The sequence below is a fragment of the Etheostoma cragini genome, chromosome 8 (assembly GCF_013103735.1).
Source record: "Etheostoma cragini isolate CJK2018 chromosome 8, CSU_Ecrag_1.0, whole genome shotgun sequence".
Taxonomy (NCBI): Eukaryota; Metazoa; Chordata; class Actinopteri; order Perciformes; family Percidae; genus Etheostoma; species Etheostoma cragini.
The window spans coordinates 22275865-22291500 of record NC_048414.1 but is presented as its reverse complement, the minus strand read 5'-3'; the positions used below and the strand labels follow the sequence as shown (position 1 = coordinate 22291500).

Below are 15636 nucleotides of genomic sequence, written 5' to 3'. Positions count from 1 at the left end.
CATGTGTCGCACATGAAACCTTTTACCTCCTAGTTTACTTGATAAGGAACAACAAAGAACTTCTGTATTTTACAGATTAAAATCTCTGTTGAAAGTTAATCTAAGAATAAAATTTAAAAAAATTATAACAATTATATCGGTTAGTTTATTAGTATAGTTTATCCGTTTTCTTTTATTTTATTGGCTGTGTTTCAGCTAGTCTTTTTTCTTTTTTATACCCTTTTTTCACTTTTTGTTACCTACAGCCTCAAACTTCAAATTTCAGTATCTACTGGTTTGGTCCAACTTTTAAATAACGTTCATACTTGTGGAAGTAATCCAAACTTTAAGCCGTTCATGACACACGGCCTTTCATGGATTATCTGTTATCTCAGTTCATGTTTCATGCTCGTTAAGATGTGTCCGATTTATACATAGGACAGAATGTGTCAATACTGGTGTGTAATTAAGTACATTTACTACAGTACTGTACTTAAGTAAAAATTTCGGAAGCACCTATCTACACACACCTCCGCAGAAAGGTGCCGCATTGTCAGATTATGAGTGAATAGAAATTCATCTTGTATCTTTACGGGTGTTATGAGTGTTTGTCAGTTAGACCAAATTGTCTGAGGGGCAAAGTGCCGGTTGCACAACATGGACGCTGTGTGTGTGTGTGTGTGTGTGTGTTCTAAATTTATTTTGATGCTAATACTTTTGTAGTCAAATATTAACTTTTACTTGTGACAGAGTATTTTTACACTGTAGTATTACTACTTTTAGCTCTGAATACTTCTTCCCCCACTGCAAGTGGTTGACATCACACACACTCTGGAGTTCATCTGTAGTAATTTTAAACAAAATTGTCTTCAACCTCAACAATTTTTATATGCAGTAGAATGTAAATAATGCTATGGACTGCACGATGGCTCACATAGGTTAGATGGCTAAGGTTGCTAGGTGACTGTCTCACTGGTTAGCCACTTTGTTCCACCCAATATCATCCCAAATCACTTATGTGCCTAGGAAACCGTTTAGTCTTAATCTGCATTGCTTTTTGCACTCAGGCCACAACAAGTAATTAGGTTGTTGTTTTGTTGTTGGCTCACTTTTACTAACAACTAACTTACTGCTAACCGGAGACATAGGATTCCCTACGCTAAGCTAACTGGTGGCGGCGCTGCCGGTGTTCCACCAAACTAAGACAATGCATTCATTGAGACAAAAAATGTGTTGGCCCACCTATCTTCACCTAGGAGAGACCGTGATAAGCCATATGTCAACAAACGGTGGGCTGTTCCTTTTAGTGTGTGAATTGATTCTGAGTGCATGTCAGAAATAAGCACCAGCTTTACATTACATGTGTTGAATTATTTGAATCTAAGCTTTTACTGAAGGTCATATCTAGGGCTGTAGTGTTTAGACTTTTGAGTTTTGTAATTAGTGGAGATTATTTGGATTTATTTATTTGAAAAACATAATAGAAACAGAAAAAAGAGTGATGTTTTGAAGCAATAAGTGCTTGGAGAGTTGTTGCAGGGTTTTTACTCGGCCTCCTGGGAGTGTAGATTGCTCTAGATAAGACTTGAAGCTGCTTATAGAGTGGAATACCTGAAAAAGGTAAGCCTACGTGTCCTGGGTTTGTGTTGCATGGGTCAATACAGAGTCCACGATCCAGCTACCTAGAGAAGTAAATGTATTTGTGGAAAAGATACGAGAGAAGACCTCAGCTCTGCATTTTACTCCTACATTAAAAAACACCCTGCAGGACTCCGCTTCTCTTTTTGCTAAAGACCTCGTGATATTGTTTTCTGTCCAAGTGAATCAGATTTGGTTGAAAGATTAGAATTGGCCTTGAATGATCAGCCTCACGTCACAGCTAAAATATGGAAGGAGCAAGAGAGACATAAGGAAGGGAAAGAAATTAAGCGGGATAAACAGAGGATCAGAAAATGGTGAGCATGATTAAGTTAACTGGAGGATTGGGTTGTCTGCAGCAGCATCTAATTATTCCTCCAGCCCTTCATGGAGGATGAGTAAAAAATGTGTCCAAGTAGAATTTCAAATCCTAAAGTCTGAACAGAAAAATACGTCGCTCATCTATTATGTGAGACAGGTTTGTCTGCGGGGGACACATTGGTCAAACGTTGCAAAAAATATTTTTGGGAACTAGAATCTATTACCCAAACAATGCCAACCTAATGTCTAAAATCCAAACCTGTACTGTAGTCACATGGACACAATATGTAGAACACTTTTTATTTTTACCTTTGCTTTAACACAGTTGCTTGTGTTCCGTCTCTGTAGCGCCTGAACCTGCTGCACCCTGCAACGCCACCCGGCAGTCGTGGCAGTCATCCCGCCCTTTCCGACGAACCAGCCTGTCACTAGGCTCGGGCTTCTGGCACGCCACCGGTCGCCACTCCAGCCGGCGTCTGCTGAGGGCCATCCCCCGCCACGTTGCGCAGATCTTGCAGGCAGACGTGCTCTGGCAGATGGGCCACACCGGTTAGACCTCGCACTTTTGACGTAGCTCTGAGAGAGGGCCAGCATAGAGGGGACGGGGATAAATAAGGGATTGCTTTTAATGGAGGAATGAACATGACCGAACTATGAGACATCTTTATTTGTAGTTATTAATTTAATCTCTCTCCTGTATGTACAGGTTCTGGTGTGAAGGTGGCAGTGTTTGATACAGGCCTTAGCGAGAAGCACCCCCATTTTAAAAACGTAAAGGAAAGGACCAACTGGACTAATGAAAAGACACTGGATGACGGTGAGCAGGAGAAACCTAATGTTAATTATTTTATTGATGATAATTTTGGTGCTAAAGTATCGGGATGCCCTTTGTAGGTTGTGTATTTGAGAGTGGTGGAAGTGCATGCGTGCGTGTTAGATAAAGCTGCTCCAGGATCGCTCTGTTGCCGCCGGAAATCCCACCAGGTGTCACTCTTTTCAGCCTAATGTCCATAATGCTGTGAGGGCTAGCCAGACCCTCGTCCGCAGCGGTGTGGATGAAGGTCTGGAAAAATGTGAGACTAGATGATGATCATTTTCTTGTCCTATGTTTCAGGTCTGGGCCACGGTACATTCGTAGCCGGAGTAATAGCCAGTATGAGGGAGTGTCAAGGCTTTGCCCCCGACTCAGAGCTGCACATCTTCAGAGTGTTCACCAACAACCAGGTGCATACATGCTTTCAACATACCGCTGTGCTTTAGTATTGTAGCAGAATAGTATAACCGAAAGCTAAAAGAAATACATGTGCTAGAGAAGATGATGATGTGTGTTTTGGTGACTTAAAGGAGTATTCCGGTCGATTCCAACACATACAGTGAGGAAAATAAGTATTGGAACACCCAACTATTTTGAAAGTTCTCCCACTTAGAAATCATGGAGGGGTCTGAAATTGTCATCGTAGGTGCATGTCCACTGTGAGAGACATAATCTAAAAAAAATAATCCAGAAATCACAATGTATGATTTTGTTTAACTATTTATTTGAATGATACAGCTGCAAATATGTATTTCAACACCTGAGAAAATCAATGTTACTATTTGGTACAGTAACCCTTGTTTGAAATTACAGAGGTCAAATGTTTCCTGTAGTTTTTCACCAGGTTTGCACACTGCAGAAGAGATTTTGGCCCACTCCTCCACACAGATCTTATCTAGATCAGTCAAGTTTCTGGGCTGTCGCTGAGAAACACAGAGTTTGAGCTCCCTCCAAAGATTCTCTATTGGGTTTAGGTCTGGAGACTGGCTAGGCCACGGCAGAACCTTGATATGCTTCTTAAAGAGCCACTCCTTGGTTATCCTGGCTGTGTGCTTCGGGTCATTGTCATGTTGGAAGACCCAGCATCAACCCATCTTCAATGCTCTAACTGAGGGAAGTAGGTTGTTCCCCAAAATCTTGCAATACATGGCCCCGGTCATCCTCTCCTTAATACAGTGCAGTTGCCCTGTCCCATGTGCAGAAAAACACCCCCAAAGCATGATGCTACCCCCCCATGCTTCACAGTAGGGATGGTGTTCTTGGGATGGTACTCATCATTCTTCTTCCTCCAAACACGGTTAGTGGAATTATGACCAAAAAGTTCTATTTTGGTCTCATCTGAGCACATGACTTTCTCCCATGACTCCTCTGGATCATCCAAATGGTCATTGGCAAACTTAAGATTTGGCCTTGACATGTGCTGGTTTAAGCAGGGGAACCTTCCGTGCCATGCATTATTACAAACCTTGAGGTCTTAGTTTATTACCGACAGTAACCTTGGAAACGGTGGTCCCAGCTCTTTTCAGGTCATTGACCAGTTTCTCCCGTGTAGTTTGGGGCTGATTTCTCACCTTTGTTTTAGGATCATTGAGACCCCATGAGTTGAGATCTTGCATGGAGCCCCAGTCCAAAGGAGATTGACAGTCATGCTTAGTTTCTTCCATTTTCTAATGATTGCTCCAACAGTGGACCTTTTTTTCAACAAGATGCTTGACAATTTCACCGTAGCCCTGTTCAGCCCTATGGAGGTGTACAATTTTGTCTCTAGTGTCTTTGGACAGCTCTTTGGTCTTGGCCATGTTAGTAGTTGGATTCTTACTGATTGTATGGGGTGGACAGGTGTCTTTATGCAGCTAACGACCTCAAACAGGTACATCTAGTTTAGGATTATAAATGGAGTAGAGGTGGACATTTTGAAGGCAGACTAACAGGTCTTTGAGGGTCAGAATTCTAGCTAATAGACAGGTGATCAAATACTTATTTGCAGCTGTATCATACAAATAAATAGTTAAAAAAATCATACATCGTGATCTCTGGATATATATATATATTTTTTTAGATTATGTCTCTCACAGTGGACATGCACATACGATGCTAATTTCAGACCCCTCCATGATTTCTAAGTGGGAGAACCTTCAAAATAGCTAGGTGTTCAAATACTTATTTTCCTTACTGTAGCTGTTGTTTGTAAATTTGGAGTACTGTCAGAAGAGAGAAAAACAAAACCAATCGGTGCGGTCTACACAGAGTTATCCTCCTGCTAGAGTTAGCACCCAACAGGCATAAACGGGGCAAGTTTTAAACGTGTTTTTAGCCTCTAATTATGTTTAAAATTTCGTTAAAAGTGCCTACCAATGTGCAGTTATTCCTTCCCAGTGAACACAGTGAATATGACTGCTGTAGATGTAAAACAAATGCATGAAAGTTCTGCTGATTCAGCTGGGTTTAGTTTCGTTGAAACATATTTTCAATAATAAGCATATTCTTATTTTTTAAAAGTACTATAGTAAAACTAGCAGGAGAAAAGTTATAATTGTGGTAAGTTTAGAGACACTACCTTATTTAATCATTAAATTGATAGCCTACATATTTTTGTTTTATCTCTTGTCTGTGTCCCTAAGCTCTCTAACGCCCGTCTCAACACCGGAACTAAACAGAGCTGAATTAGCACAACTTTCATGCATTATTAAACATCTACAGCAGTCAGATTCACTGTTTTTACTGGGAATGAATAACTACACATGGGTAGGCACTGGTAATGACAATCTGAACATGTTTAGAGGCTTAAAACACATTTGAAACTTGCCCTGTTAAGGCCTGTTGGGTGCTAACTCTAGTAGGAGGATAACTCGGTGTAGACAGCACCGATTGGTTTCATTTTTCTCTCTACTGACAGCACTCCCAATTTACATACAACAGAGCTATGTGTTGCCATCGACCGAAATTCTCCTTTAAAGGACTAGTTAAATATTTATTTTAGTAGTACACTATGTCACACATAACCTCCCTAAAACCACAAATTGCGATTTAATAGTACACTGGTGTTTGTATGGATTAAAAAACATGGTACGTGACATGTTAACAAGTGAGCTTAGAGTTGCTGGTAGGCAGACTTTTAACCTGCAGCGACTACTCCCGGTTTCTGTTCTTTGTGCTAAGCTAAACTCCTTGGTTGCTAGCAGTAGCTTCATGTTAAATGGACAGACAGAGTGGTTTCAATCTTTGCTTTCCCGAAATTTCAAACTGTTCCTTAAATAATATTGGAAAGCAGTGTTAATTATTACTAGTACAATGTATGATTCACTGTTCTATTCAAGTGATGTGAATTCCAACTTCTTTGTTGTATGTCAAGACTGTGGTTTATTAAATTTATTGTTAAATGCTCCAATGTAGCTTTGTGGATAGTAGTTATACTGTCTGATATGATGATTATGATGAGTATGTTATGTGTCTCTCCTTACCTCCCAGGTATCGTACACCTCGTGGTTCCTCGATGCTTTCAACTACGCCATCCTGAAGAAGATTGATGTTCTCAATCTCAGCATCGGTGGGCCTGACTTCATGGACCACCCCTTTGTTGATAAGGTGAAAGAGAAAGAGAAAATCTCAGGAAGGCTACAGTCCCATGGTAGCAGTTGGCCAGCTTTGACTGATAATTAACCAGAGAAGAACTGATAGCAGGTGCAGGTTTTTTTTCTGCATAGAGGACTTCTTGGCTAATCAGAGTTTTTTCTCCAGAGTCAGGCTTCACTGGACTCTCCTGGTGATTCATTAAAAAATTACTTTTTAAACAATTTTGTTAATTAAGATTTTATTTACCTAAGCATGATATGCATTTTTGTTTGGCAAATTGTCAGAAATAACAGATGCACAGATATCTGTTAAATAAGTTTACACAGACTCATTGCCTTTACTGTATGTGGTGCACTCATGCTAACTGCCACCCCACCACCAAGATAAAACCCTGAGGTGTTTGTCTAGGCATAGAAATAGTTAACAAACCACAGTTTTCTCCCTCTGAGTTACATCCATTTCACAAAGTGTTAATGAGCTGGAAAATAAACTGCGCTAACGGGTCAAACCAGGTGAGTAGACGCGTGCATAGCAATGATTGAACTCAGCTCTGTAACATGTGCAATTACAAGTTATAAGCTGACAGCCCAAAGACGTTTGTCCCCTCACAGGGCCTTTTGTGTATCACGTAAACCTAACCGTGGGACCACGGATCAGTATATTGTTAGGAATAAAGTGTAGCGTGTGAATGAAGCTTTCAGTTGTGACAACAAGACCCACTTGTACTATGTTCTTTATGTGACCTTAGTGCAGTCCCAGTAAAGACAAATTTAAAGTAGTAATTAAGTGAAACCTATCGGGAAAATTCCATCTTATTCCCCAACCAATTTTCTTGTTTGACAGGTGTGGGAGCTCACTGCCAACAGAGTGATCATGGTCTCTGCTATTGGCAACGATGGACCTCTGTATGGGTATGCAAATCACTTTCACTTCTAATTACTCTGCAGGTCTTTGAAAAAGTCTTACACAACATTGAAATCAGTTCTTTTAAAGTGTTTCTCTTTTAAATTTCATTTACAAAGCTCTTGAATTTTTCTTCTTGCGTGCTTTAGACCGTGACATAAGTACTCCTTTTTTATCTAGTTGCTATCATTCTACCTGTATTAAAGATCCAATGTGTAGGGATTTCTCTCATCTAGCGATCGTTTATTGCAATTAACTCTCTCGCACCACGCAGTTCAAAATCGCGCATAACAGCTATGGGAGCCTTCAAATAAGTTGGATCGGCCGCTGCCCACTCCGGCCGCCGCTGCCTGCTGGTCAAACTAACCTGCACGCCGGGCCGCAGCAGCCTCTTATTTCCGAACATTCATTTTTCCCCCAGGACCCAAGGGCCTGTGGTCTGCAAATTTTCCCGCTAGATTTTTTTTGTCCTACTCCACAGCAACACTCGCAGAATGTATTAAGATAACGTCTGGTCCTCCACGTTTACTTCTTCTTCTGTGGCTTCGTAGCAGTTTTTGTAAAACTAGGCTAACTATTGTGTCATAACCATGCAAGATGCTGTCGCATAGTCGACAAATCACCGTATTGCCAAGAGAAGCTTGCAGACGGTTTTGACTTACATCCGCCGTTTAGGTTTGATTACTAACGTTAACTAGCAGTTAGTTAGCAGTAATTAGCCTGTGTCTATGTTATCTCCTAACATATACCTACACTCTCTGTCTCTGCTGATTGGGAATGATTGAGATTTCTCTTGGCACAGCTACATGAAGACTTAAAACTTTCAAACAGGTTGCCCACATCACAACTACCTCGTCAAGCTCAGTTGGAGGCTGCACAATAATGCCTAGCTATCACCGGAAAAGGGCTTCTATTTTCCTTCAGTGGTCTCTGCCCAGATCTGGATCCCAGAACGGGATCTGTATGTCCACTTCTTTAATTGTCTATAAGTTGACCCCAGGTCATGCAAGCGAATGTAAAATTTCAAGCCAATAGGAATACTTGAAATTGATGGTGGTGGTCAATATTCATAAAAAAGGACAAGTTTGTGAAGAGCAATACAGATTTTTATAATGAACAACTAAAAAAGTTACACACTGGACCTTTTAACACTGTTGCTACTGCTAGCTACGTTAGCTAGGAAAATCATTGCACAGTCAACGGTGAACATCGCTGCCTATCTCTGCCACAAGAAAGTGTGACAGTAAAAAACGAAACACAAGCATGCAGCAAATGGATATTTTCCTCATTTTAAATATTCTTTGTGTGGAAGAATCTCTCTTTTGTTGAATGCCATCCATGTTTATTTCCATACAATGCTTACTTTCCCTACACCATTTAGGCTTTAATTATCCAAATGAGCCCCCTGGCCATCTGGGTCTTATGACCCTGCTAAACATCTGCTTACTTTTCCTTCACCATAAAATACCAATAAAAGTACAAAATAGGAGAGTAACACTTTTCAGACTCATTTTTTTCTGAACTACCATATTGTTGTGCTGTGATGGAACATGGAACTGTTTATTGAACTCCTGTAAAAAACAAATCTCTCTCTCTCTCTCTCTCTCTCTCTCTCTCTCTCTCTCTCTCTCTCCCTCCCTCTCTCTCTCAGCACCCTGAACAACCCAGCAGACCAGATGGATGTGATCGGGGTCGGAGGCATCGACTTTGAGGACAACATTGCTAGGTTTTCCTCCAGAGGCATGACGACCTGGGTGAGTTCCTCCAGGAACACACACTCAATCCCCCACAGACATAAAAGTTCAGTTTTAGAGCAGACATCTAACCTGCTATATTTGCTGGTCAACCATAACGTAAGCTCCTGATCTCTCATCCATATCCCATCAGCCATTCACTCGCACACTTGCACACACCACTTTTTTATCAGTGGGGAAACATCTGCTCTGGGATATGATTTTCTTTGATCCAGTCTGTCTCTACGCCCCCTCTACTACTGTCAGCCAGCCATGAAGAGGCCAGAAGGAACTGACAGCACTCACTCAACCACTCACCAACATGTTATGTGCAAATATTTTTGTTGGCCTTGAGTGTGTGGTAGAGTACCTACCACTCAGTCACATCACACACCCAATGTCTGCAGGATGCCCATATTTCCAACCGTAGTGGAGTTTTGGGAGAGTTGTAGAGTGGATGAAATAAAAGCATAAGGGGTGTGCAAAAAAGAATCAATTCACTTTCATTTCGCGATTCAAGCTCTACAGTAGAGCTGCACGATTATGGCCAAAATGATAATCACGATTATTTTGATCAATATTGGGATCACGATTATTCTACCGATTATTTGTTGATTTTAACCAAAATAAACTTTATTGTCGCACAGGCTCCGAGAGACGGCTGACTCATTATGAACAAGTCCAGCACGGGTCGAACGGCGGATACACACGTTGTGTGTATGAAATGTCTGTATCGTCACTGCGCTGCATTTTTGTGAACTATGATATTCTGGTCATGTGTCACATCTCTGGCCCAGGTCTAGCAGCTCCGTATCACACGCTGTTACTCTACCAACTGAAGTTAGTTGCATTCAGTAATTTTTTCTGTGTTCTTCGCCGTGGCGGCTGCGATAGCAGAGAGTTACCAGCAGAAAGACTGGTACAAATACAGGTTTATTTGAAAATATACAGCTGTGTTAATAACAATTAAAACTGTAGACAAATGGCTTTACAGAAGAAATGGGTCATGTAATGCAAAATTAAACCATATCCATATAAACAGCATTGCAGCAGATGCGACGACATTATGTGCACCGGTGCGTTCTAGAGGGAAAATATTACTCACGCCCTAGAGCCTGTGAGCTAACAGAAGCTAACTAGCAGCGCCATCGACTATCACTGCGGTGGCACGCTCACTGCTGTTGTCTGAATAACACAGACGGGACAAAATGTTGCGTTTACTGGTAAACTGGTAAACCTTAAGGCCGACATATAAACGACTGCTATCTGTTGAATTTTCTTCTTGTTACTCTGTCCTCTGTGACTGTTCACATGCAGGGAACATCTGACTGGCACATGAGCAGAAGAGTTTACAGAGTGGTAGATGCGCTATGCAAAAAAAACGGAGCGTTCTATGAAGTTACGCTTTTTAAAAAAAAAGTCGCTTGATCACGCAAATTTGATCGTGGGAAGTAAAAATTGTGATCGTGATTAAAATTTGTTTGATTGTGCAGCCCTACTCTACAGATTCAAATCAATTCATAGAATTCCTAAAATTGATTCGTATTTATATATAGTTTTTTTGTATTTGTATTGGAGTGTATACTATCACATGGGAAAAGTAATTACATTTACATTTGTGAATTGTTTTTGAATTGAAACCGAATTTTGAATCGAATCTTGAGCCTAAAAATCAATGTCAAATCAGGACATTTTCTAAATCATGCACCCCTGAAAAGCATGTTGATAAACTAAACATGTCTGGACCTTGATTTGATCATTATTTTTTTAGTGCGGCTCGTACAGAAGTTAGGTTTGACACACCTGATCTAAATGGATTGACTGCAGTTATGTTTGGCTGCCTTCTGGGCTGCTTCAGAAGACTTTTAAAGCCACTTTAAACTCCTTTTCAGTCACTCTGTCAGTCTCTGTCTGTATCTCATGATCTGTGTCCGTCTCCCATCTCTGTGCAGGAGCTGCCGGGGGGCTACGGCAGGGTTAAGCCCGACATCGTCACCTACGGTTCTGGCGTTCGTGGATCAGGGTTGAAGGAGGGGTGTCGCTCTCTGTCTGGCACCAGCGTGGCCTCTCCCGTGGTGGCTGGTGCCGTAACTCTCCTGGTCAGGTCAGTAAACCTGACTACGTTGTCATTAAGTGACTGGAGTTTGATCTTTTTATGCTTGCTACAAAGGAGTCGTAATCCGTTGAAATTTTATCAAGATATTGCTCAATTGTTTATTTATCTGTTGCGCTGTCTGGCTGCTAAAAAGAAGCTTTTTCCGAGCCGCTCTCGCACCAAAAACTTGCTCTTGGGGGGGAATTATTAGATTGTTTGTATTATGTAGAATAACTGTATTTAGAGGTTGTACCAGAAAAGATTTACGTGGCTTGATTTAAAAAAAAACATCATGTGTTTTACTTCACATTGCTGTGTTGAGCTCTCTGTTTTAGCTACAGAGTGAGGTATCTTACATCTGTTTGTTGGGAGTTGCATGCACAGTAACTTGGTAATCAGTTGTGGAGTACGAAGGCGTGCCACACTAGCAGCTAGGCGAGCATTATAACGTGTGTTACAAAGTGACGAGCGTTTGTCATAGAAGTAAAGGCTGGACTACAATAGAGCCGTTTGGAGCAGTTGGTGAACTGTCTTTTCTCTGAAAGATGTTAAGTCCCTTTGGGGGGGGGGGGGGGGGGGGGGGGGGGGGGGCTTTTTCACTTTGTAAACGTTGTTTTCCAGACTCAGTGCTACAGACACATTTTTGTCCGTGTAAAATGTATTTATTTAATACCTGGCCTTAGTCAGCTACAATATATGTGAGGAAATTTCTCTTCCTTAGTCCCCCTTCCCGACAACGTCAGAGACCAGGGTCAGATACCGAGCATCAGCACTTAAGCCGGTAGAGACGTAGTGTGGCAAATAATTGGTACACCCAGTACAATCTTGTGGAGTTCTAAAGATTTAAAAGGTAAACGGTTTAATTGTAAAGCAGTCAAAATGTACAGTAAATGTTTTTATTATTCTGTCTATCTAATAATGAAAACATGTCTCTTTTAGCAAGAGAGTCACTGGATGTGACTAGTGTGTGGCGTAGTTTTAGATGAAGTCTGGAGCTCTCTGCGGCTCAAGTGATGACACTCCAAGGGAGAGTGTCCAAGTGAGGGCTGTTAAAGCTGACCTGTAGAGGGGTTTGGAGGAGAGAGAATACATGTTGCTGTTCTAAAGCTCAAAGTGGTGTAATTATACACTACCTCTGTGCTGTAATCCTGAACAGGTGGAGGTGATGGTGCACTGGATATGACACATGCCTTTGGTGTGGGAGACCTAGTTTCGATTCCCACTGTTATACCTCAACATGACATAGCTGTTGTAAGTCGCTTTGGATGAAAGCGTCAGCTAAATGAGCAGAAACATGAGCAGTCAGTGAAATGTGTCCCAAAGGGAGGAGGTGTGACTGATAAATGTCGGGTTTTATCCTCACTCTGTCACTATACCTCCTTTACACGTGAAAGCCCTCCTGTTGCATAGCTGTAGCTAAGCCGATTTTGTGAGCTCATGTTGCCGAGTTAAACATACCACCCTTGTTGACAACGGGCACCTTTCCCTTCTCCCAGGAGAATGGCACACGCTGTGCCATTCTGTTCTGAATGAAACACTGTTGGAATCTGACACCAGCAGCCTCACAGCTCCACACACTGACCCAGCCTGTCCTCCTCTGTCCTCCAGCACCGTCCTGAACAGGGAGTTGGTGAACCCAGCCTCCATGAAACAGGCTCTGATCGCCTCGGCCCGCAGGCTGCCGGGGGTCAACATGTTCGAGCAGGGCCACGGGAAACTAGACCTGATCCGAGCCTACCAGATCCTCAACAGTTACAAACCTCAGGCCAGGTAGATGTTTCCGTTTCAGTGCACGCAAATCCTAAAGCAGCACCAACGTCTGCTCCTCAGCTACATGAATCTCACAGTGGATGTGTTTACATGCAGTGTACAAAAATGATTATATTTGGGTAAAAGCCATACTCCGATCTCTTAAACGGCATGTAAACACCTTACATATGAAGGTAAATCTGGTGCAAAATTTGAGAGCTTGTAGATTACTTGCAGAACAAAAAATCTGATATTAAAATTTGCACTTGTAAAATAATAAATAAATAAACAAAAATATTCACACACGTGATCTGAATTTGAAGTCACGCAAAGGGGGGAAAAAAACCCTGAGAGCTTGTAAAAGAAATCTGAAGATGTAAGTTTTAATTTGCACTCGTCGAAAATATTCACACACCTGTATTCTGAATGTTAAGTCACAGAAAATAATATTGATTGGTTGATTTATATTTACATGAACACAATGAAAGCTGCAAACTTGTAATGCAACGTTTACTTGTGTACTTTTTTTTTTTTTTTTTTTTTTACTCAGGTTCATTTTCAATCCAAACCATAGGGAAAGCAGGGTTCCTATCTCCAGATGAGGGACAGCTCTGTCTGGTTTACTATTAGCATGGAAGCTTGGTGGACTAGCCAGCAAGCCCACTTTTTAAAAAAAACACCTTTTAATTATCTAAACACTTTTTAACACTGGTAATGAGTTCCAGGTCCCGCAGCCGCAGACGGACCGTCATCACTGGGTAAAAGGTGCCAAGTTCTACTTTCCTGTCGAGAATTGCATCCACGAGGGAAAATAAGGATTTTTAAGAGTGTTAAGGAACACTCATTCTGCAGAAATTATTGTTGCTGCCCAAGCGGGTGCAATTCTTGGCAGGGATGTAAAATTTGAGCACAACATCAGCAAAGCAAGGTCTGGTCATGGCCGGGGGATGGGCCGCTGCTACCGATGTGGGGCTCTTCGTGTTCCGCTGGAGCTTCGACTGCAGGTTGAGCTCGTCAGCAAAGCTTTCTGGCAATGTTGCTACACTGGCCGATCCCCACTGATGACGGTCCTTCTGCGGCTGCAGTACCTGGAGCTCACCGCCAGTGTTTCAGTGTTAAATAGTGTTTAGTTTTGTTTACGGAGTTGTTTAAGATGCATCAGCTTTTTCATCTTTTTAACAAAAAAATAAATAAACAGTTCAATCACAATCAGGGTTTCATACTGAAATTTGTGAAATGAATGAAATAATTATCCTTTCTCGTTACTAACAATAACAGAAGATGGGAATCATTTAAAAAAACGTTTTAGCTAACTATGATTGTTTGATTGCTAACGTTAGCTCAAAATGCCAATGAACTGGCCGTTGTTGTGTTTGATGCTAACTTGTAGCCAGCAGTGAACAAACTTCATTATGTAGGTTCATTTTTACTTTATTGACATTACAGAAGTCTCTTGTAAGTTATGGTGCTGCTTGTCGCAAAGTGATGCATGCGCAACTTACATCTACACTCGACTTACATCGGGGAGTGACGGAGACAAAAACAGACAAAAACAAACAAACATCATAATCAGTAAGTCATAATCAAGTCTGAGGCAGACTAAGAATGAAACTTGATATTAATAATATTAGAAGAAGCGTTATCATGGTATCGTAGAAGATTATGGACAGGTAGAGTACTGTAATAGGAAAACAGGGCATTTTTAAAGGAGTGGTAAGATGGAATGTATCAAATGTTTACAGGTTAGATTATACCATTCTAAGGGGGCTTTAAACCTAAAGGTAAACATGTAGTAACACAGTATCCTTTCCCGTCCTTGTCTCCTGCCAGTCTTTCTCCCAGCTACATCGACCTGACAGAGTGTCCGTACATGTGGCCGTACTGCTCCCAGCCCATCTACTATGGAGGAATGCCCACTATCGTCAATGTGACCATTCTCAACGGGATGGGTGTCACTGGCAGGATTGTCGACAAGGTGCACACACACAAATACACATATCAATAGAAATCTTTTTTTCAGTCTCTATTAAGTTAGATGCTACTGCACAAATAACACACTTTTTAAAATACTACTTCAAGTTCTTTAAGAGAACAAGTGATGGATTGAGCTGGTTTTTACATCCTAATGAACTCCAGAGTTGTTGAAAACATCTTCCCTGTAAGCCTTCTGAAAAAAGTTCTCTCCCGCTTCAGCCCATCTGGCAGCCCTACCTCCCTCAGAACGGCGACCACATCGACGTGGCCGTCTCTTACTCTCCCGTGCTGTGGCCGTGGGCCGGCTACCTGGCTGTGTCCATCTCCGTGGCGAAGAAAGCGGCGTCGTGGGAGGGGGTCGCTCAGGGCCATGTGATGGTCACCGTGGCGTCGCCTGCAGAAAATGATGTGAGTCTTCTAAGCACCTTTAACCTTTACCAGACCACTGGTCCCCCAAACCTTATTTGTTTCACACACCCTCACATCCCTGTCCGATGGCTTAAAATGGGCAGCAAACATTACTTATAATAACAGTATTTATAATATGTTTATTTGATTCACAGCTGCTGCATAGAGTGTTTTGACCTCAACGACCCAACTGGATTTTAGCGCAAACTTGCGACTAGTTAACTTTCTAAAGCATGCACTCAACATTGTCTTCAGAATTTAAATATTTTTATAGCACTTTTTTTAAATGTGATTGTGTAAAGGTGTTCACGAGATAGATACCAACCTTTCTTCAACTGCTGAATTTTGCCATTTGTCTTCTCTCTTTATGGAGACAGACGCTGTGTGCACGGTGGGCTCAATGGCGTATTAAGCCCCTAGCATCGCCTTCCAGGCAGCTAACCCATGAC

General features: G+C 41.7%; 1 protein-coding gene across 1 annotated transcript in view; it reads left to right on the top strand.

The window, feature by feature from the left end:
- mbtps1 (membrane-bound transcription factor peptidase, site 1) overlaps positions 1–15636 on the top strand; it is a 35152-nt gene that overhangs the window by 10461 nt on the left and 9055 nt on the right. The window contains exons 4-13 of the mRNA XM_034878829.1: positions 2287–2487; positions 2645–2755; positions 3053–3162; positions 6221–6337; positions 7169–7236; positions 8880–8982; positions 10914–11065; positions 12665–12826; positions 14636–14780; positions 14999–15187. Coding sequence (XP_034734720.1) covers positions 2287–2487; positions 2645–2755; positions 3053–3162; positions 6221–6337; positions 7169–7236; positions 8880–8982; positions 10914–11065; positions 12665–12826; positions 14636–14780; positions 14999–15187 — 1358 coding nt within the window. The remainder of the gene's footprint in view (positions 1–2286; positions 2488–2644; positions 2756–3052; positions 3163–6220; positions 6338–7168; positions 7237–8879; positions 8983–10913; positions 11066–12664; positions 12827–14635; positions 14781–14998; positions 15188–15636) is intronic.